This window comes from Podarcis erhardii (genome assembly GCF_964252035.2).
Source record: "Podarcis erhardii genome assembly, chromosome: Z".
Taxonomy (NCBI): domain Eukaryota; kingdom Metazoa; phylum Chordata; class Lepidosauria; order Squamata; family Lacertidae; genus Podarcis; species Podarcis erhardii.
In genome coordinates, this window is record NC_138504.1 from 47975300 (window position 1) to 47998712 (window position 23413).

The window sequence follows — 23413 nt, forward strand, 5'->3', positions numbered from 1 at the left end:
TTGAATCAGCCAGCAGTGTAAAACTACACCACCCGCTGTTCTCCAAAGGCATGTGTGAATAAAACAATTTCTATGGAGTACCAAGTCCAGTGCTAGGGAGCTGCTACCGAGAAGGCACAATCAATGGTTATCACCTGCAGGGAAAGCCCAAGACATTTTGTTGCCTGAAACAAATGGCAAGCGGTTGCCTCCTCCCAGTCCCATGCCATGTACGAAAGCTCGGCAGACTGCTGGATCTTATTTCAACATACTTCACGGTACCCTGAGGGCAGTGGCTTATTTAGTGGATACAGGTAGGTTGCATAGCACACACACACACAGCTCTCTCCACTTGCTGTCCTTCGATATTTGCCACCTGAGGCAGCTTGTCTCATGGTAGGGCCAGCTCCGATCACCTGCCTAACATCAGCAGGTGGGCACACCCAAATCTATGTCTCCCTGAATGGGCAAGGAGGCAGCCCGCCCTTGAGACACAAAGGGAGCCCCACACATGATATGAGCCATATGTTGAAATAGGTGCTTTTGCTTTGAGCTCACAAATGCAAAGGAAGCTTGTGAAATTATTACAATAATAATAATAATAATAATAACAATAATAAATTTTTATTTATACCCCGCTCTCCTTGGCCAGAGCCGGGCTCAGGGTGACTAACACCAATAAAACTATAATAAAACATAATGGGGCGGCGGGGGGGGGGGGAACCAGTTTATTAAAATACGGGTTAAAATACAATTTAAAATGCAGCCTCATTTTAATAGTAGCCCATAAATCAAAACCATAAGGGGTGGGAAACATAAGGGTCAGACTGAGTCCAAACCAAAGGCCAGGCGGAACAGCTCTGTCTTGCAGGCCCTGTGGAAAGATGTCAAGTCCCACAGGGCCCTAGACTCTTGTGACAGAGCGTTCCACCAAGTCAGGGCCAGTACTGAAAAGGCCCTGGCACTAGTTGAGACCAATCTAACTTCCTTGCGGCTTGGGACCTCCAAAGTGTTGTTATTTGTGGACCTTAAGGTCCTTCGTGGGGCGTACCAGGAGAGGCGGTCCCGTAGGTATGAGGGTCCTAGGCCGCATAGGGCTTTAAAGGTTAAAACTAGCACCTTAAACCTGACCCTGTTGGTAAAGCACTGGATGAATGTGATCCCATGGCAAAGACCCCATAAGGAGCCTCGCGGCATTCTGCACCCGCTGGAGTTTCTGGGTCGGCTTCAAGGGCAGCCCCGCATTGAGCGAGTTACAATAATCAAGCCTGGAGGTGACCGTCGTATGGATCACGGTGGCCAGATCGGGGCGAGACAGGTAAGGGACCAATGGCTTGATACGCCGGAGATGGAAAAATACCACCTTTGCTGTGGCTGCAACCTGCGCCTCCATGGAAAGGGAGGCATTGAAGGTTACACCCAAGCTCTTGATAGAAGGCGCTGGCACTAATTGAGCCCCTGCAAGAAATGGGAGTTGGCCCCCCAACCCCATGTTGTCCTGACCCAGCCAGAGGACCTCTGTCTTCAAAGGATTTAACTTCAACCGGCTCCCACACAGCCATCCAGCCACAGCTTCCAAGCATCTGGTCAGTGTGTCCGGGGCCGAGTCAGGGTAGCCGTCCATCAACAGATAAAGCTGGGTGTAATCAGCATATTGATGACAACCCAGCCCAAAGCTCCGGACGATCTGGGCAAGGGGGCGCATAAAGATATTGAAAACCATAGCGGAAAGGATTGCGCCCTGAGGGACTCCACACACCAAGGAATGTTGTGGTGACAACTCCCTCCCTAGCACCACCCTCTGTCCCCAACCTGAGATAAAGGAGCACAACCATTGTCGGAATGCCCTGAATCCCCACGTCAGCAAGTCCAAAAGTTCATGATTGGCCATATCAAAGGCTGCTGACAAATCTAAAAGAATCAGCAGTCCCGACCCGCCTCGATCCAGCTGTCTACAGAGATCATCTGTCAGGGCAACCAAAGCCGTCTCAGTCCCGTAACCAGGGCGGAAGCCGGACTGAAATGGGTCCAGAGCTGATGTTTCATCCAGAGATCTACCAAGCTGTTTGGCAACCGCTCTCTCAATTACCTTACCCAGGTACGGAAGATTCGAAACCGGGCAGTAATTGGATAGATCTAAAGGATCTAGAGATGTTTTCTTTAAGAGCAGACACACCACTGCTTTCTTCAACTCCCCTGGGAAAGTCCCTGTGCCAAGGGACTGATTGATGATCTCACCCAGGGGGGCCTGCACCTTGTCTGGACACGCTCTAATCAGCCAGGACGGGCACGGGTCAAGGGGGCAAGTGGTGGGTCTTCCAGCTCAGAGGAATCTGTCTACATCAGCAGGGAGTATCCAATCAAAGTGGTCCAATACCAGACCTGAGGACAGTTGAGGGGCCTCCAGTTCTGTTACTGTATCCAAACTGGCAGGGAGGTCATGGCGGAGCAGCAAGACTTTCTCCGCAAAAAAGCTCGAAATGCCTCACAGCTGTGGGTCAAATTCGTATTTAAATTTAGCTGTTCCTCTAGGGTTGTTAGAGACCTAATTATTCTAAAAAGTTGCGCTGGGCGAGAGCTAGCGGATGCAATGGAAGCTGAGAAGTAAAACTTCTTTGCAGCTTTCACTGCCATCTCATAGGCTTTCATAAGCGTCTTATAAGATGTTCTTGAGGCTCCGTCGCGAGCATGCCGCCATACTCGCTCTAGCCATCTGAGGTCCCGCTTCATTTTCCAGAGCTCCTCGGTAAACCAGGGGGTCCAGTATCAGCGAGGTCGCAGAGGGCGCTTAGGTGTGATCTCATTGATGGCCACCAAGAACCAGCTATTCCAGTTCTCAACAAGCTCATCTAGTGAGCCACCAGGGGGAGCAGGGTCCCGCAAGCCCTGACGAAATCCATCAGGATCCATTGCAGGCAAGCCCAAATAGGCTCACCACCCAAGTGGGGTGGAGTCAGGAATCCTGGCTTTTAGAGCGTAGTGATCAAACCATGGCACTTCCACAAGTGAGGACATGATCACATCTATACCTGTATAGATACCTGTATAGGTATAGATCACATACCTGTATAGATCACATACAGGTATAGATCTATACCTGTATAGGTATAGATCACATCTATACCTGCACCAAAAATCAAATCCAGCGAGTGGCCTGCTTGGTGTGTGGGACTCAAAACACACCATTTGGGAGAGCCCAAATGTAGCCATGGAAGACACCACGTCCACAGCCCGTGAGGAGGGGGTGGCATCAGCATGGACGTTGAAATCCCCCAAAACCAGTAGGTTAGGGAACTCCAAGGCCCAGCCTGCCACCACATCCAACAGGCCTGACAGGGTGGCTGCTGGTGCGCTAGGTGGTCGGTACACCAGCCAGACAGCCAAGCTCTCCTTGGTGCACCACACTAGGCAAACACATTCAATGCTGGAGACTGATGGTGGTGGCAGAGCACTGAAAGAGTAATCCTCCCGGATTAACGCTACTGCTCCTCCCCCCCCCCACAGTCTGTGACTGGTGGAGGACGGAGAAACCCAGGGGTGCTATCTCATGCAAGGCGACTACTTCCCCTTCACGCACCCTGGTCTCCGTCACACAAGCCAGGCCAACCCCCAACGAGATAAAAAAGTATCACATGGTGGTGGTTTTATTGCCTATAGACCTGGCATTGCACAACACCAGTGATGGAGGTGGGTAATCCCTGCTCGGGATGGGGTGCAGATTGGAAGGGGTTTGGGCATCACCACATCTCAAAACTCTTTGCCTATAATATCTACCCCCACCGCCAAACCTCCCTCGCCCTTCAATGGTGGTGATCCCAAACCCCGTGTTGGCCTCCTCTATAAAGGAGTGATATCCCCTCACTAACAAGTCGTCCCTGGACCAGGTCTCCTGAATCAGAAAGGTATAATGTTGAGATATAAAATCAGCAGGACAAAATCCCCAATAGGTGTAGCCCATCCTGCCGCACCCCAGGCAAGGAGGGCGGCCCCACAGTGGCCCGCTAGCTGTCAATCCCTCCCTCCTTCATGGGATGGCCATGGGGCTATTAACTCTTTCTGAGCCTTTGGGAGTTTTAAAAAGGCATATGCTGTAAAATGGGGATCACTAGCCAGCAAAGAGCCAGCTTCATGCTCAGGAACTCCACCAGTCCTATCTTGCCAGTAATGCAATAGGGAAGAACGGTCGTCCTTGTAGATTTTGGGAATGTTAAGCAAAGGTCCGGATATAACTGTTGCTTAATTTCAAGAGTCTATCAGCGACCTGAGGTTCTTTGTGAGTTATTAAAATAGGAATGTCAGGGTCGCCAGACTCCTCCTCTTCATCGCTATCGCCTAGGAAGAGATCAGAGTTGCGCCGATGTCCTTCTTCAGGATGGAGAGCTGTTGGGCATATTTAAATATTGTGTTCCAGGCTCTAATGTCCTTATATTTTGAATTGAAATCTCAGGCTTTATACTTAATAATCTCCTCTTCAGTTCTTGTATTTCTGAACTCATGGATTTCTCTTCCTCCTTCGGACTCGTAATGTTTCTATTGTTTAATTTAGTTTCCCTTATCGGCATTTGCTTTGATTTCTGCCAGGGACCAACTTTCTCACTGTTTCATCTTTGAAAACCCTTATCGGGTGAAGAAAATGAGACCACCATAGGATGTTTTTCATCTCCCTAAGTCAAGACGGGAAGGCCGGTTTACTAAAAGTCATAAGTAAACGTTTGGTATTTCTTGTGTTGGGCAAGAAATGGAAATTTTCCAGATCTACTTTTTAATAATGGCAGTTCAAAAGCTGGGATAAGATTCATCCACCTGCGGTGAACCTCAGCTTTATCTGCTTCTTTTGAAGAACTTAGCAAGACCTTATTTCGTCCATGACTCATCTTGGCAAATCGCTAAGATAGCTATGCCTTATCATCCTTTTAGCCCTTTGAGAATTTGTCAAGGGAGGGCAAATATCCAAGTTTTCTTCTATGTTAATTATTTTAGCAAGAAAGATTGTGATGGGATCTGGAGTGCCTCTTTCAGGTCCTCCAAACCAGGAATATAGTTGGATAGAATGTCATTTTCCCAAACATATTTACCTGCACTGACATGAGACCTCTTTGCTCTCCCACTGTTTTGACATCTGCTCCTTTTGGGGCCCTATAACCCCTCTGGGTAGAGGAAAGCTGTTGACATGACACTGAAGTTACCCTGCAGGTATCACCATTTATAAGCTACTTAGATGTTACAGCAGCAGCAGCAGCAGCTAAGCAAGCCCACACATGGGACTAAATAGATGTCACAAGGAGAGCAAAGCCTGACTTAGAAGCTGCCATCTATCAGAGCTCACCATTGAAAGAGTTAAAATTATTCCTGGATTGTTGTTTAGACACACACACAGAGGAGAAAGCGATGCTTCTTTTGACGACAGACAAATGCTGCACTGTATGGCTACAGGAGAAGGAGGCAGTCGCTCCGACATCTCTGGTTGCTGCAGCCATACAATGACCCGCTTCACTACTGAGTGTTGGTGGAGTTCACAGCACTCACATCCAGGAGGACACCAATAAATAGAATTCTTATCTTTCATGATTGAGGGCTTCCAGTTTATTCACCATTGTCTGCAATTGTCGGCATCAGAGGTAGGTGCTGCAGGGTAGCATGACACCCCTGCAAAGGGGGCACTGCTGCCTGACTCAACCTCTTGAGCCAGGACAATTCACCTGTCCTTCCTGAGCTGGTATGCAGGAGCAAGGAAGAGGAGCTAGGGCAGCAGCATCCCCCTTTAAAGACGTTTTTGTTGGGTTTCAAACAAATGGAGAAACCATCAACAATACAATGGCAATAAAACAACCATATGGGCCAGGAGGTACAGTAAAATGGGGTTGTCAAGAGAACAAAATAAAAGTCAATAAGTAAGAGTGGAAAGAGCTATCTCAGTTCACAGACTGCCATGATTCATTGCAGGGGCTGGACTATATGATCCTCAAGCTCCCTTCCAACTCTACAATTCTATTATTCTACATTGATTACAAAAATAATACACAGAAGCAGACCAGCATCCTTCGCTTGCCTTGTGCTCCCTGTCTCTGGACAGTTGTATGGATTTTGTCCCAATAAAAAAGGGCAGATGGGTGGGTACTGGGAAACATCCTGTGGAAGTTTACTCAGAAGAAAGCCCCACTATGTTTAAACAGAGTTCCCGGGTAAGTGTGTATAGGACTGCAGCCTTAACTAATGAAAACCTCAGTTCAGCCAGGAGCAAGGTGAGGTGAGAAGGCACCTCTGGCTCATGGGCCCCAATTCGGGGTCCCAATTTGGCCTGAAAGGCCACCTTTCCAAGCCATGTCCATATGCCCAATACATAGGATGTCAGGTTTGGGGCAGGTAAATATGTGGTTCCCCACGTCTACTTAAGTTGTTCAATCAGATGGCTCCACTAATTAAGAAATCCCACTGTGGAGCAGGACTTGACGAGGCTTCTGTCCAAGAACTGGCAGCAGCAGAAGTCAGCAAGACTGAGCTTGATAGACCAGCGGCCTGACTTGGTGTGAGGCAGCTGAGTATGCCCATAAGATTTATTCTTATTTATTTATTTACAGCAAATAGTTGTGTGCCCCATTCAATTAAAAAAAAATTAAAGCAGTTCACAACAACTGAATGTAAAACCATACAATAAAAAATTATATAAAGTTAAAATCAGAGATTGGAGTAACTGTTGCAGAAAGTTGTATTAATTATCCACAAAGGAAAAATTCAGAAAGGTGTTTAAAAGCTGGAGCAGAAGATGCCTGCTGAATCTGTCAGAGCCAGCTTTAGGGACTGGGAGTTACTTTGGTCAAAGGCTCGCATCTCCTTAGTTTAGGCTTCAATCAAATTTTGATTAAATTCTAAAACTAAAACAATTTACAGTAATACAAGTTTTAAGTTTGCATTAAGAATGTAAGAACAGCCCCACTGGATCAGTCCGAAATCATGCCCAGTCCAGTTTTGTTTTCCATTGGCAAAGCAGGACACAAGTGTGATGGCCATTTCCCATCACTGCTCCCCAGGAACTGATATTAAGAAATATACCATTTCTGACCCTGGAGGCAATATGCAGCAACCATAAGGAGTTTGCAGTAATCCAGGCCAGTTCAAGTTGGCAACCCGTACCTGTGGCAGCAATTTCCATAGTTTGACCATGGGATGTGCAAAGCAGTATTTCCCTTGGTCTGTCTTGAAGCTCTCACCACTCAGCTTCACTGAATGACCCTAGATGTTTGAATCTAATTCTTACTCCCAAGACCGTGGCAGGTGACCAGATATTCCCACACATATTCAAAAGCACATAACTTGGTAAAGGCAAAAAACATCCTTAGCTGCAAATGGGAAGCACAGTGGTGGATTGCTTCTGCCATTCACTTGTTCCTTGAGTCAGGAATCCCACTACACAGGAATGAGTAGAAACAGGAGATCCTGGACCAGTCACCACTTCTCTGCCTAACCTACCTTACATGGCTGTTACATGACCCTGGCATACCCTGGTTGTGTCAAGTTTCTTCTTGATGCACTATTGTTTACACATTATTGCAAAGGTATAGGGGGCAGCATCAGCATCTCATTTCTCATTTTCTCCCATATGCAATGATTTATTGCTGCATTTCTTCCATTGTGGAACACAAGGTGGGGATCCCTAAGCTTCCTCCCATCCAAGTGCAGATTAGACTCAGGTTAGGCTTAGTTGCAGAGAGGTTGCATACATCACATGCCTTCAGACTGTACTCTGGGACCTGAATTTCAGGGTACCACCATCCCCCTACAGATGAGCAGCAGAACTAGCTGGGTGAGTCAGAACAAACACTGCCTGTTTCTAAGTGCAGGCAACTAAATATCTCTGAGAGACTCACAAACAGGGCATGATGTGCCCATGACACTTCCTGCCTTCAGTCCCCTACAGCTGGTGTTTCAGAGGAATACTGCCTCTGTATTGGGAAGCCCTATTATAATAGGCAATAGTCACTGATAGAGCTAACCTCTAGGAAGCTGTCTAATCCAGGGGTTGGTGTGAGAAGTCACCCTTTGTTCTTTGCAGTAGCCTTCATTTTGCAGACCAAAAGCACTTCACTATATCCTTGCCCAGAAACATGCATGAATAGGGACCAGAAGCCACCTGGATCAATGAAGCAGCAGCTGAGCACCTGATTTCCCTGAAGAAGGTCCTTGACTCCTCCAGTTAAAGCAGGGGTGTGGAACCTCCAGGCCAAACTTGGCCTGCCAGACCTCCCCATTTGGCCCATGAGGCTGTTTTGGGTAAATCATGCCCACCACCCTACACTCGACATAAAAAATGTCTGATGTGGAACAAATAATGGCTTGAAGGGAGCTCCAAATTGTTCCTTAACATGCTCCCATCATCCATCATCACTTCTTGCTCCATGAAAGAAAAGCTGTTTCCAAGGCATGGATACTCCTTTTCCTTCCCAGCGCTGCTACTTGAATCTCTGGTTTTTGGAGATTCAAATAACAGAATGGAACTGTTTCAAACAAACCATGCTGTGCTTTGAAGTTCCAGCAATCAGGGCTTCAAAATGCATCACCCCCTGACATCACAGCAATGTTGAGTTGCAGGCAACTGGAGAGGGCTTTCTCTGCCCAAAATCAAGGAGACATCAAGCCTAGGAAGTGGAGAAATAGTCTGATCAACCATAAGGCAGTTTCCCATGTGCCATTGGACCTCGAGTTTAAAAGCTTCACAAATAGAACATGTTTTCATTTTCATCTTGGTCCATCAATAAGAACCAAGTCTGGGCCAGAAGAAGACAGAACAGTCAAAATACTCACAAGGTTTTTTCTGGCTGGGCAGAGTCACCTGATGTTTTCTTATCCCATCAAACAAGAGCTCTGCTCCACCTCTGAAAATTTAAGACAAGAAACACATAATCAGCAACATTCTGAAAGACAAAAATCATAGAGACACCAGCCTTTTATAGTGCATGCATAATTAAAAACAAACTAAGGTGTTTCCCCTCTACATACCCCTCACTTCATGTGCATTACTTCATGTGCAAATGCAATAAATTAACTCATTCTTAGCATACAGGGTTGATCCAAGACAATTTGATGCCTGAGGAAAAGGACAAGATACAACCTACACCTTCTCATTTCACACAGAGAAGCCTACTCAATTGGCAACTGAATCTTATTCCTCAATGGTTGTCCTCCTTCCTTCTTAACAGAGGGGAGAAGGGGCAGCCTAGGGGGCACATGGCAGGGTGTGTGATAAACTGAGCTCTGTCTTCTTAAGGGGGTTCAGAAAGATCAACTGCAGGAGGCTGCCACCACTGTTCTGTAGCTGCTGCCCCATTTGCCATCCAGGTTGGCTGCCTCACTTTGCCTACCAGTAGAGTTGGCTCTGCAACTTATCTAATAGCCCCATTGAAAACCAATCCACATCAGTATTAAAAGAAAAATACATATATAAGGGGAAGAGGATGTATTAGGGAAAGAGGCACAGGAGAGAGAACCACAATGTAAATAAAGCATCTTCTAGCATTTCTGAAGGACGAGAAAAAACATATAGAGAAAGTTTCAATTGAGGAATCTGTTCAGCACAGGCCTGAACCATCATCAATTCTATATATACCTGCTCAAGGAAAAACCTCACTTAGTTCCAGAAAAGCACATACCAACCTGGCACCCTTCAGGTGTTGCTCAACTATAACTTCCATCATACTTGACCTTGGCCATGCTGGCTAGAACTGATGATGAGTCGTAGTCCAACAAGAGCTGGAGGACACCAGGTTGGGAAAGGCTGGTGTACAGGAATACTACTTAAGACACACAGCTGAGATTGATGGAGAGCAGGCAACATCTAACCATGGAGCCATGAGGGAATGAGCCATCATCAAAATCTACTCCAGCAGTTAATTGGTACTGGCTTCTTGGCATCCAAGATGCTTCATGATTGCCATGTTAACAGAGAGATATGGAAAAGGAATTATCAAAATACGGTGAAATATTAGCATTAGACCCAGTCCCTTTAAATCTAGTTACGTGGAGGGAGATTTTTGGCTGTACTATGGAACAGCACAACAGTGCCTTTGTAATGCTCACTGCAATGCTATTACTTATACAAAGCCACACTCCCCAAGGGTTGCTCTGTTAGTGCTATCTAGGCTCAACAAAAAAGAAAAACAGTTAACTGAAAACTGAAGTAGCAGTTATTAATGTTAGACAAATCTGGAGATTCATGAGCGAGAACAATCCCTACCAATGATAGGAAAGAGGCATCTTTCTGCTTGCTGTGAAAACAAGCTCACACTTTGTGTTAATCGCAGATACTGGGATGGGAGATAAGGTCCTTCTGTAGCATACTAGCTGGGGGGAGAACTCAGCTGCAATGTGAACACATAGAGCACTCTTTTAGGCACTTCCAAGAAAAGTGTGGGGGGGACCAAATAAACACTGCTTTTCTGGAAATCAGTTCTACAGTGGCTAGCATGGGCGGAGTAGTTATCTCAAAACGATGTACTAGATGGTGCGAGCATGGAGAAAGGACATTATTTATTTAAGTCGAAGAAACCCTTCAAGGTTTGGAGAAAGGTATCTACTAGAACTGATGGGGAGTTTATTTAGAATGTTTATATACCATATTTCAACTAAATGTTCTCTACACGTTTACATAGTAAAATGGGGCACATCTTAAAATCTCTTCAGAAGTAGCTTCCACCAGCCTAATGTTCTCCAGATGCTCTGGACTGTAAGTGGCTCCAGGCAGCACAATGGAAGTTCTGAACCAAAGCATTTGTTGGTGAAGGCTGAATTTAAGTTTAATAGTGTACCCCTCTAGGATGTAAATCAGGGATGTGGACCCTAAGGTCCTCCAGATGCTGCTGGACACACAACTCTCATCATCCCTGACCACTGACCATGCTGGATGTGGCTGATAGGAGCTGGGAGTCCAGCAACAACTGGGAGGGCCACAGCTTTCTCCACTGCAGTCCACAAACATTTATGTCATAATAAATTTGTCAGCCTTCAATGTGCTACAAACCCTTTTGCTCTTTTTGTTATGAAAAACACAGCAGCCCCTCTGGAAATTAACATATGTAAACAGTATCTAAGGCACTTCATCTACATTATCATAGCAGGTTTGGTTCTGATAAGTGTGAATTCATATCCTAGCTCACTGAGAATGCAATTTCCCCCGGTTTTTCCCCATCAAGACCCACCATTCTAGTTAATGCACTACCACTAGACAGAGACAGTTATAGCCAACTGCAGGAGAGAGGGGACACCATCAGATACTGAGGGAAACATTTGCAAAGTCACAGGTGGGCTTGTTTGTTTAAAGATGGATCATTTGTTTCCTTTTTATACCTGTGATATTTCAAAAACTCAACATATTCACTGTAGCACAAACTTTTAGGGACTAGAGATACTGGCATTTCTCTTTTTCATAGTTGTGTTGCTTCCCTTTTGTTTGATGCCAATGTTGCATGCTTGATTCCCTTCTTTTCTTGATTACATATATAGTCAAAAGTTGCAATCCAGTCTATTCCCATTCTGGAAGGAGTCCTGTACTTCACATGTATGCTTTGCTATTGTTGTTGTTTAGTCGTGTCCAACTCTTCGTGACCCCATGGACCAGAGCACGCCAGGCTAAGTGATGTTCAAACCGCCTCTTTAACAAGAGTGCCTTTTTGTAAACTTTTACAGCAGATGTCCTCAGTCTGGTGATCTCCAAATGCTTTGGACTACAACTCATCAGCCCTGGTCAACATGGCCAATGGTCAGGAATACTGGGAGTTGGATTACAACATTTGTAGCACCAGGGCGAGGAAGACTGCTTGACAGACTCATTCATCACTTTCCTCTGAGACCTATTTTCATGGACCTTATAATAAACACTTAACTACAGAATGACTTCAGACTATTCAATGCAGAAAGCAGCATTTGAAAACTAAACATCAAGCACCTTGATGTCTGATGCCTAGCTGGATTTTTATCTCCCTTTCAACATTACCGAGAAAGGAAATACATCCAAGACTGAGCCACCTACATGGCACTAATGACGTAATATTGTTTCATACCACTTTGTGCATTCATTCATTCATTCATTCATTCATTTTCTTTGCCGTCCTTCGTCTGAGGATCACAGGGTTGTTTACAATGTACTTATTTTGTGGTCCTTAAAATGTCTAGCTCTTTATTCAACAAATAGAATCATAGACATAGAATTGGAAGGGACACTGAGGATCATCTAGTTCAACCCCCTGCAATGCAGGAATATGCAGCCATCCCATACGCGGGTCAAACCTGATGAACCATTAAAATCAGGAGAGGCTAACATGTGACCCTCTAGATCAGTATTTTCCAAACTTGGATCTCCAGCTGCTTTGGGACTACAGTTCTCATCATCTCTGACCACTGGTCTTGCTGGCAAGGGATGATGGGAGTTGTAGTCCAAAAACAGCTGGAGTCCCAAGTTTGGGAAACACTGCTCTAAATTTTGCTACCCTACACCTCTCATCATTCCAGGCCACTGGCTGTGCTGGCAGCAGCTGATGGGAGATTGAAGTCCAGAAAAACCTGGGAGGGCTACAGGTTAGCAACATGATTTAAAGGATAGTGGCAGACTATGTTCCTTCAGGTGCTAAATTTCTGCATTTCTAAAACAAAAGGTGTTGGAACTCATACCTTCCACTGCAAGCTAGTGCTCTGAAAAGGGCTTCTCATGACCCAGCAGTCAACTGATTGGTGGTGCCTGCAACCTCCTGTTTACTTTACCTGCCCCACACCTAACATTAAGTATGTGGGAGGTGAGAATGACTTGGCTGATAGGACCTTGCCATTTGGCTGCCCTAATTAGACCACTGGGCTGCAAGGTCCCCAACCGTATTCTATCCTGAAACACTAAAGGCACATATGTAGGAACTGGTTCTGCCTATGCCTACTGAGAAAATGGCCATTCTGCATATGCTCAAAATCATTCTTTATTGTTACTTCACACATACCAGCGTTGACTTTAAAAGAAAATGGATTCTTTGTGGGGAGGGGGAGTTTAAGGAACAACTCTTTGAATGTACAGAGAACAGTTAAATGACACAATACTGATATATGATGCCCTGTAGTTTCCTTTCTCTTCATCAAGTTCCTTTAATCTGACACAAATTTTATTATTTATATACCTTTCTTTAGTATAACCAAATTCTTACCCACTTCACTTCACTTCTAGAATAGGAAGCCTCATTTGTGGGCCAAAATTGGACAGGGCTATCTTCATGCAAGCTTTCCTTCTCATGAAACCTGTGAATCTGCCACCTTGGCATAGTCACAAGCACCAATGACAGTCAGTCTCATTTTCAGTTCTCTGCTTCCCAACCCTTTTAAAGTCCACAAGTAACTTTAAGTTGAATGGAGGAAATCTACCTTGCCTGTTAAGTCTCTAGGCACCCCATTCTTAGTCCCCATCACCACCAGGTTGCCCCAGTATGAACTCCACCCCCCACAAACCACTGGGAATCAAGAAGTATATGCACACACAGCACCCTCTTTTAATCTATGGTGCTTTTAAAAAAATAATGAGAAGATATTGTATGTATTTATGAGGGAGGAAAGTGTATGCCTCTCCACTTTCTCCGCACCGTGCATAACTTTGCGCCCCTCCCCTGTGTTCCTTTTTCCTAAGCTAAAAGCCACGATGTGTCACCTCCCCTTGTTGAGAGGAGTCATTGTGTGATCCTTGTGTTTAGATGCGATTCCTGCATTGCTGTGGGAGGCGGGGACAAGCGACTGTCCTGAGCCCCTTCTGTTGGGAGTGTGGGGCGGGGGGGGGCGGGGCGATGTAGGGAAAGGAAGATTCCTATGGGGAGAAGAGTAGCCTGTGAGGGCGAAGAAAGGAAGCTTTAGAAACCAAATGGGAAACAATGGCGCCCCCGTTTCCCTCCACCCACCCAAAAAGAACACTCTCACCCCAAACCCAAACCCAGACCCTCCACCCCCAGACCAAGCACCCCCTTCACCGGCTGAGCTCCCCACGCGGGATCTCGGCAAGGAAACCCTCCGCCGCCCCGATGGCGCCTCCCTTACCCGAACTCCAGCTGAAGAGACAAGGGCGCCGCCATCTTTTGTGAGGGAACGGCGTTGCCCGCAGCGGAAGCGCGAAGCCGCGTCTGCTTCCGTGGGCGGCGGAGGTTGCCGAGCAACGGCGCGCCGGAAGAGGCCTGGCCCCGCCCGCCCGTTTTGAAAAAGCTCGGAGCAGCCACCTTCTGCCCTGGTTGGAACCGCGGGTATGTCCCGGCCAGATTAGTGTTGCCTGCTCTGGCTGGTAGCCAGGGTGTCCGAAAAAGTTGCCAGCTGAGAAGTAACTGAGAAGTATCAGACTTGCTGATCAGTTTTAGGTCCCGCAGTTTCTATACCCTGGAAATCATGGCTGCAAACACAGGTTGTTATCTTGGACCATAATAATAATAATAATAATAATTATTTATTTATTCCCCAGCCACTCTGGGCAGCTTCCAACAAAATATTAAAATACAGTAATGCATCAAACATTAAAAGCTTCCCTAAACAGGGCTGCCTTCAGATGTCTTCTAAAAGTCTGGAAGTTCTCATTCTTCCCACAACCACCTTGTTGTTGTTTAGTCGTGTCCGACTCTTCGTGACCCCATGGACCAGAGCACGCCAGGCACTCCTGTCTTCCACTGCCTCCCGCAGTTTGGTCAAACTCATGCTGGTAGCTTCAAGAACACTGTCCCACCATCTCGTCCTCTGTCATCCCCTTCTCCTTGTGCCCTCCATCTTTCCCAGCATCAGGGTCTTTTCCAGGGAGTCTTCTCTTCTCATAAGGTGGCCATAGTACTGGAGCCTCTGCTTCAGGATCTGTCCTTCCAGTGAGCACTCAGGGCTCATTTCTTTCAGAATGGATAGGCATGATCTTGCAGTCCATGGGACTCTCAAGAATCTCCTCCAGCACCAGAATTCAACCCCCTAGCCTGCACCTTCTCAGCTGCCTGTTACATATTAAAGCAGTGATTCTGGGACATTTTTCTATGGGCCACACTTTCGGAATACAATTTTTTTGTGCCACACCAATTTTTTTATTGATAACAAATACATTGGAAAACAAACAAAAACAAGCAGGGCTTGATTTGTAACATGGAGCACAACTGCTTTATAATATGAGAAATTAAAAAAACACAAGGCAACTACATAAGAACATGAATCATTCCCAAAATGTAATTATAAACGAACCTCCTATGTGTACCTTATGTATGTCTACAAACTCAATGAGAGGTATGGGCTTGCTTTTGTTGGGCAATATCATTTATATTAGGTCTAATTTGAGAAAAGCTCATCACCACAAGCCTTTCTCTTTTCCAACCTTTCTTATTTACTTTACTATACCACACTACACTGTAATGTTTAAATGTTTTTTTGATTGTCCTTGAATCTTCCTGCCACACTTGCCATCCTCTCCTGCCACTGTATTAAAGGCTTTGAAAAAATATAGGTTGGGGAATTGGAATTTGTGACCTTACAGATGTTGCTGAACGGCAGCTCCCAAATTCCTAGGTGTTCATTGGCTATGCTGGTTGAGGCGGACTGAGTTGGGAGTGCAAGAAATATGGAAGGTATCTTTTAGGGGTTTGAGATGGAGACTTTCTCTCCTACTTTGCAGGTGCTGAATGAGCTCAGAAAACAACCCTGTGTTTCTATTGTATCTATTGGAGCATTGCATAGTAGTACTAGTATATTTGGTTCGGTCAAGGACCAGTAAGAAGGTAGGAAGAAAACAGAATACAAAAAAGACACAATATAATGCAATATTATGCATACATAAAAGACAATATAATGTACAATTAAATACAATATTAAATATAAAATTAAAAACAATGTAGAATATAAAACAGTGAAAAATATAAAATTATATACTAAAATGATGAAAAGCGCCATAAAGTGCTGATAATTTTAAAATTAAGATCCTGTGTCAACAAGCTATTGCTGCCACACAAAAATGAACTGCCTTGGCAGTAATCTCAGGAAACTGGTCAGCCAAGAGGTAATCAGTATAAAACACTTCAGATCTTCCTGGTATACTTTGTAAAATTGGATTAATAAATTGACAGTGGATATCACAGTAAAAGGAACAATACACAAAAAAAGGCCTCACCATTTCTACATTCTCTGCTTCACAAGGGTATATGAGTGTTCACTGTATGGTACATTGTTGTTTCTACCCTTCAGTACTGCAGATGGAAGCATTTAAATAAAAGAACACATTCTACTCATGTAAAAACACGCTGATTCCTGGAACAGGCCGGATTTAGAAGGCCGGATCTGGCCCCCGGGTCTTAGTTTGCCTACCTGTAGCAGGAACCCCCCCACCCCAACCGGTAACATACCCATGATCTGGACCCCCTCCATGCAGACTGAAGGTGCAAATAGGTGAATAAACCATATTTCTCAAAGCTGTGACAGTCTCTGCCATGTCTTAGTCCTCCAAAGGAACACAGGCCCTGCATGAGTGCCTGGAGCCTCCATGGACTCTTGCTACCGCTTGGCAGAGAGAGGGGGACACCCAACTTTTGGAACAATATCCAATTTGAGATGAAATGTTCTCCGACAGTTGCACTCCGCTTCCGAAAGCAGTGCCACAAAGGCCACTGCCAAACACAGGAATGCAACATAGAATGGCCCGTCAGCACTGCTTGGCATGGAAGAATGCTAGTCAGGAATATTGTACAGTGGTACCTGGGGTTAAGAACTTAATTTGTTCTGGAGGTCCGTTCTTAACCTGAAACTGTTCTTAACCTGAAGCACCACTTTAGCTAATGGAGCCTCCCGCTGCTGCCGCACTGTTCTCATCCTGAAGCAAAGTTCTTAATCCAAGGTAATATTTCTGGGTTAGCGGAGTCTGTAACCTAAAGCGTCTGTAACCCGAGGTACCACTGTATATGAATTCCTGCATTGTAGGCGGTTGGTGTCCCTTCCAACTATACAATTCTTTGACTATGACTCTATGACCCTATTTTTGTTGGTAGAAACTCACAGGGCGCGTTCTCGGCACCCCCACCTAGTGCCCCACTGCTAGGGCCTGACCCTGCACTGTGTTGCGTTTAGGCTCCCCTTTAACCCAACACCGTTCTTTCCAGCAGACAACCTGCAACAAATATAACAGTGGCGTATATTTCATTTTTAATTAAGAGAGGGAGGACAGTGACATTTCATGCAGCGTGACTTAGCAGGCCACGCTGACGGACCACGTTTTTCCGCCTGCGAAAGGAGCCGTTTATTTCTCAGTGAAGCATTATGAGGAACCCTCAAACAGCCAGCAGCAAGTCGAACTTCGAAGCCTTTGAATAACAGACGGGAGCGCTTGGAGCCGCTGTTGCAGGCCATGACAATGAAGGGTTCCTGGCTCTGCGGCTTTTGTTTGGTTTCTCCCAGTCTCTGTGTTGAACACTCCCTTCTGCATCAGAGAAAAGGGGTCTGGGGGTAGGGGGATGGGAGGGAGAAATGATATGGCGGGGAGGGGGAGGGGGAGGGGGAAAGGAAGGTCAGGGGGAGTTAAAACCTTTTTCTGTCTCATTCATGTGGTAATTGGGTGTCAAGCAGAGATCAGTAAGGTGGAGGCCGGCCTCTGAGCTTGGGTTAAACTGCTGCTCAAAGAAAGCAGGGCAGCCCCAGCCTACTGAGGCCTCACAGGAAACAGCCAGCCTCTCCTGCCAGGACGAGGCCCTTCTATTCGAGCCCAGGGGGAGCCGCTTGGGGAGTGGATGCTGCGCTTTCCCCCACCCCACCCCCCCAATTCACAGGCTCCTTGAAAGCAGCTAAACAAAGCTTGGAGGGTGTTCAAACAATGCGAGAAACCCCACCTCCGCCCTTCAATAGGGGGCTCTAAACAGGCATTTAACCTTCAGAATAGCTGAAAGTGATACTCAAAAGCAGCTTGCCATCCATCCCCTCCCCTTTTATAGATGAACCAGAGGCCACTTGGAGGTTCCCCTCCGCCAGGAAGCAGGCCGCTCGCTGCCCTCGCCTTGGCCCTTGGTTATCTTGCTAATAACGTGGTTTCTTCAACAAGGCCAGCCAGAGTGCATGAGATTTTTAATCTAAGGGTTGTGTGGTTTGAGCCCCACCTTGGGCAAAAGATTCTTGTATTGCAGGGGGTTGGGCTACATGACCCTCGTGGTCCCTTCCAACTCTACATTTCTATGATTCTATAAATGCAAACTTTGTCAAGGGAGGGTGGTAGTTTTCCTGGGTAACTATCCCTATTTTGCTTTCCTTTACAGTGGTACCTCAGGTTACATATGCTTCAGGTTACAGACGCTTCAGGTTAAAGACTCGGCTAACCCAGAAATAGTGCTTCAGGTTAAGAACTTTGCTTCAGGATGAGAACAGAAATCATGCTCCGGCGGTGCAGCGGCAGCAGGAGGCCCCATTAGCTAAAGTGGTGCTTCAGGTTAAGAACAGTTTCAGGTTAAGTACGGACCTCCGGAATGAATTAAGTACTTAACCCGAGGCACCACTGTATTGCCTTTGTTTGGTGGAGATGCAGAGTTGTCTCATAGCAAATGGGTGTCAACAAATTTAACCACTCCCTAATGCTTTAGAAGTTGCATCTTAACTCTGGTGCACAAGTCTGTAAATTTGTGTGCATGAACACAGAATACCAATATACTTTGGCTTTTCATGTCCTCTGCAGAAGTTTACATTAAAAAAAAGAAGAAGTTGAGGAAAATAGCCCCATCATGGATGGGACCAACAGCAGGTCCAGTGGTCAAGAAGGCACGTTTTGCATGTGCTGTTGTGGGAAAGCAAGGAGTAGATGGGGCTCATCAACCAGGGAAGGCAATCCATCTAGAAGAAGGAAAATTCTGATCTAAAACTTCAACTTCCTTGTGGGATATCTTTGGGAGAAGAAAAGGCTAACACTACAAGTGTGGAATGGAGAGTCCCTAAGGCAGTTGGATGGAGCCTTGTATACTTCCTTCTGGCAACTTCTGCAGCCAAGCTGTTGCCAAACATCTTGCTCTGCTTTCCTTTGGACCACATCAGTGAGGCTGAGAGAGGGGTCTTGCCATCTGGGTAGCCCAGGACCTCCCTACACACTACCCAGGCTTGCGCCCCAGGGAGGTCACTTTGGTGTTGCTAACACAGCAGCTTGACTTCATCCCTGGAGGCTCACTCCATTGTCTCTCAAGACAGGTGGATGCCAACCTAGGACTCTCTCTCCCCCATCTCTCATTTATAATATGTTCCTGAATTTACATGTGCCTAAAATTTAGATACACATAAATAATATTGTTGGGGTTTTTACCTATGTTGATGGGTTGGTTATTAATTATTAATTACATATTTACATGGGTAAAATCTTATTTTCTGATGAAAGAAGCAGACTTTATTTTGTTTTAGGAACACAGGAACCTGGGAGACTGTCTTACACTGAGTCAGACCATTGGCTCTTCTTGCTTGGTTTTGTCTATACCAGTCTTTGCCAAGCTCGTACTTTCCAGGCATTTTGAACAATGGCTCCCATCGGCTGCAGTGAGCCCCAGCCCCAGATTTAGCGTGGTGTGGGCAGTTCCCTCACACAGGGCACAAGATTGAGAAAATCCATAACTGAGGAGATCCATTTGGGGGTGCCAATTTTTGGCCTCACCCATGGTGCCTTATTACAAAAGATTACCAAGGTCTACTTCTGTCAGCACATCTGGAGGGCACCAGGTTGCCAAAGGTTGTCTCCACCAACTAGCAGCAGCTGTCCATGGTTTCAGAGAGGGCCCTCTCTCTGTCCTATCTGCAGATGCTGGAGATCGAACTTAAGACCTTCTGCATGTAAAGTAAATGATCTCTCCATGACCTATGGCCTCTCCCCCATTTTTAAGATAATACACAGACACTCCTGTGGCTGAGGCAAGGGAGGCAGCCTCTTATTTTATCTATTTACTAAAATATTTATATACAGGCAACCCGCCCCCCTTGTTACATTCCAAAGCACCACGCATTTAAGTGAAATTGCTTATATTTGAAACACCATTGAAAAAGCCGCAAACACCTAATTTCATCCCTGCCCTGCCCCTTTTTGTGATGTTTTGGGGTCACTTCCAGGTTTGGCACGATGCACAAGCGCAGAGTTGCACACATATTGAAAACACATAAATGGGGTGTGGGGTGTGCCTGTACTACTAATTCAGTTTTTAAAAAAATCAAAATGGTTCCAAACAAGGCCCAAAGTTAGCCCCATATAGAGCACATTACAATGTGTGGACTACAGTGGCCAGGCTATCCCTGTCCAGGAATGGCTGTCACTGGCGAACCAGACAAAGCTAGTGAAAGGCATGCCTAGCCAAAGAGGACTCCTGGGCCTCTAAGTGACAAAGGTGTAACCAGGAGCACCCCTAAGCAATACACTTGTTTCTTCTGAGGGCGTGCAACCCCATGCAGAACAGGTAGCTCACCTTCCTGGATATGGGAACCACTCACCCAAAGAATCTCCCCAGGATTCAGGCAGTTTATTGGTCCTCATACAGTCCACCACTATGCTCAGACACCTATCTAGAGAAGCAGAGCTGCTTGTCATCAGCATACTAGTGGCAGCTTGTTCCAAAGTGCCTAACGGCCGCTCCCAACAGATGTTAAATAGCACTGGAGAGAGGGTAGTTCCCTGCCTCATAGTGTTAAGTGCCAAGGTGCTGAGGAGCACTCACCCTGAAGATATGGAAAGAACCACCATAATGCAGTGCCTATGATGCCCATCCCTCTGAGTCAGTCCAGAAGGATACAATGGTAAACAAATAGTACCAGAAGCCGCTGAAAGATGGAGCAATGGTCACAGCAATGGTCACTCATCAGGGCCACCAAGGCTGATTCAGTTCCAAAGTCGGGTTTGAACCCAGATTGTAGCAGATCTAGATAATCAGCCTCCTCCAAGAATACCTTCAGCTGCTTCACAACCACCCTCTCCACCACCTTTGCCAAGACAGGGGTGTTGGTGACCAGCCTATAGTTATTACACTCCATTGGTGGGCTTTTATAGAAGAGGAGACACCACTTCCTACTGCTGCTTGCCTTTCGAGCTCAGTGCCGTTTATTGGAGACTGAATCTGGTACCTTCTGCTCTTTCACTGAGCTACAGCACCTTACCAACGGCATTTTAAAAATAAGCACTTGTAATAAAAGATGTATACATAAAATTGAAGGCAATTCTTTGATCTATTTAACATTTTTCAATCTAACCAATTCCTCTATTAGGGACACAGTTCTGTACTTTTAGTACCATAGAGATTGATTGTTGTTTTCAGCTTGAAGCTATCTATGTTTTATATTTCAGCCTTAGGCTGCTTTTGAGAAATCCAACTTAAAAATTGTTGTTGTTTGTATTATTAATAGGTGTCTCTGTGTATGTGTGTATACACCCACCCACACTCCAGTTCTGTGAATTTTAGCAGGGTTTTATCAACATTTTATTATGCACACCACTTAGAGAGCTCTTTGATTAAGTAATTTATAAATATTTATGTTTAATAAGTGGTTTGTTTTGTTTTATGCGATCTTATGAATTGCTTTGCCCATGGCCTTGGAAGGGGTACATGTTGGAAGCCAAGGCAAACATATTTAACATTGAATAAAATACCACCTGTAAAGTTGGGATCTAGCTGAAGGGCAAATCATCCCCTACCCATAGCAAAAGAAGAAAACAACAAAACAATGGCAAGTAAATTTGAAATCCTCTTTTATTAGACATGAAGATTCCATTTTCTTCCCTAGTTCCACTGCAGGAATCACAAGCCATGGTGCCTCGAGATAGCAGAAGATGTCGTGTGATGATCATGAGCAAGCATCAGAGGTAAAACACAATTTTCCCTACTTTACAATTCAGGGAAAAACACACACACATATGGTAGGTAAAGTACCCCCTTTCTTCTCCACGGCCTCCCAAAACAGACACACAGAGACATTGACACCTCTTGCTGCATGCACCATGTTCCCTGAGTAAATGTTGAAACAGCATTGATTTTAAAAAAGACCAAAAAAACAATAAAAGCAAATACACAACCCCACAAAGAAAACAATGGATTTATTTTAAAATATGCAAACTGGCATTAGGAGGACCTGTTCCTGCAACCACAAATGAGATGCCCAAGTTCAGATTCAGGTTTAGGATAACAGAATCATAGAGTTGGAAGGGACCCCAATGGTCATCTAGTCCAACCCCGGGCAATGCAGGAACCTCAACTCAAGCATCCCTGACAAATGGCCACCCAGCCTCTGCTTAAAACCTTCCAAGGAAGGAAAGTCAACCACCTCCCAAAGGAGCGTGCTCCACTGTTGAACATGTCTGTCAGAAAGTTTTGAGGAAGGCCTGGGAAAACGGTCCTCTTGTAGGGCACCCTCCATGGCCAGGGGGCCGTGGCAGATTGACCTGGCTACATTGGCAGCGTTCTGAGAAGCACAGGACAGTTAAGTCTAGCTATCCTTTCAGTTTCCCACAATACCCCAGGAACAGCCTTTGTGCATCTGTTGTCCTCCAGATGTTGCAGGTAGGAGTTGCAGTCCTAAACATCCAGAAGGTACAACATTGGTGAAAGCTGCCCCAGAATGACACTAAACTGGGGGCACCAGGGTAAATCAAAGGTGGGTAGCTGAGAACTTGCCACCTGGTTATGTTCAGAGTACCAGGTCAGAAAACTAAACAAGGAAAACACAGGGAGTCCGCACAGCAGACGTTAGCAGCGTGCCCCAGACAAATGCCCAAAGGATGTCAGCTGCTGGAATTACACACGGAGACACCTTAGGAAAGGGGGCACGTTTTCAAGGAAGCTTAGTAAACTGTGATTGATAGCAGGTGAGAAAATGGAAACTGAACTTCCTAAGCTTCAAGGCGAGACAGCCATGAACAGCCATTCTAGCCAAACACCCACCAAGCTAATTGAGGAGGAGGGCTTCTCCTTTATTTCTTTTTTACCATCTTCAATATGGAGCACATATCTCCCTCTTTCCTGTGTATCTCCTTCCCAGGACTATCTTTTGCAGAGCTTAGTCAGTGCTGAATTGAAGGGAGTTTCCCATTGATGTGGAAAGCTTCTCACGTGGAAGGCAATTTAGAGTTGTAAACAGGAGGGGGGAATTTAATTAAAACGTCTCCATTTTCCTACCGCTGAAACAGGAGCAGCTGCAACATCAGATGATTTTACCTCCTTGTCTTGAAGACAGCGGCTTAATTCAGATATCTTTTTAAATACTGGTTTGGAACCCAAACCGTGGTTTGGGCTTCCAAAGATATGGCGGGCAATCTATGGTCTAGCTTGCTTGCTTTCGCCATTCATGGCATAGAGTCATGACTGTGGTTTGCCTATATAGATAGACCTGCCAGGGACTAGGCAGAGGAGGAATGGTGGAGACCCCTCTCCAGCCTAACCCTTCCAGATAAGAAGAAGACAGTTCAGAATCACAACGGGGTTTGAGA

The 23413-nt window shown here is 45.7% G+C and overlaps 1 protein-coding gene and 1 long non-coding RNA gene across 2 annotated transcripts in view; both read right to left on the reverse strand.

Moving 5' to 3' along the window:
• Positions 1–14134, reverse strand: part of URM1 (ubiquitin related modifier 1) — a 30959-nt gene extending 16825 nt beyond the window's left edge. The window contains exons 1-2 of the mRNA XM_081847822.1: positions 14029–14134; positions 8779–8849 (exon numbers count right to left, since the gene is read on the reverse strand). Of these exons, the coding sequence (XP_081703948.1) occupies positions 8779–8849; positions 14029–14063 (106 nt within the window). The 5' untranslated portion in view covers positions 14064–14134. The remainder of the gene's footprint in view (positions 1–8778; positions 8850–14028) is intronic.
• A 3320-nt stretch (positions 14135–17454) lies between these two features.
• On the reverse strand, positions 17455–18552 carry LOC309333884. Its single transcript, XR_014152754.1, has 2 exons — positions 18471–18552; positions 17455–18228 (listed from the first exon to the last, which is right to left on the reverse strand). It is a non-coding gene; the product is annotated as an uncharacterized lncRNA (long non-coding RNA).
• Positions 18553–23413: the final 4861 nt, after the last annotated feature.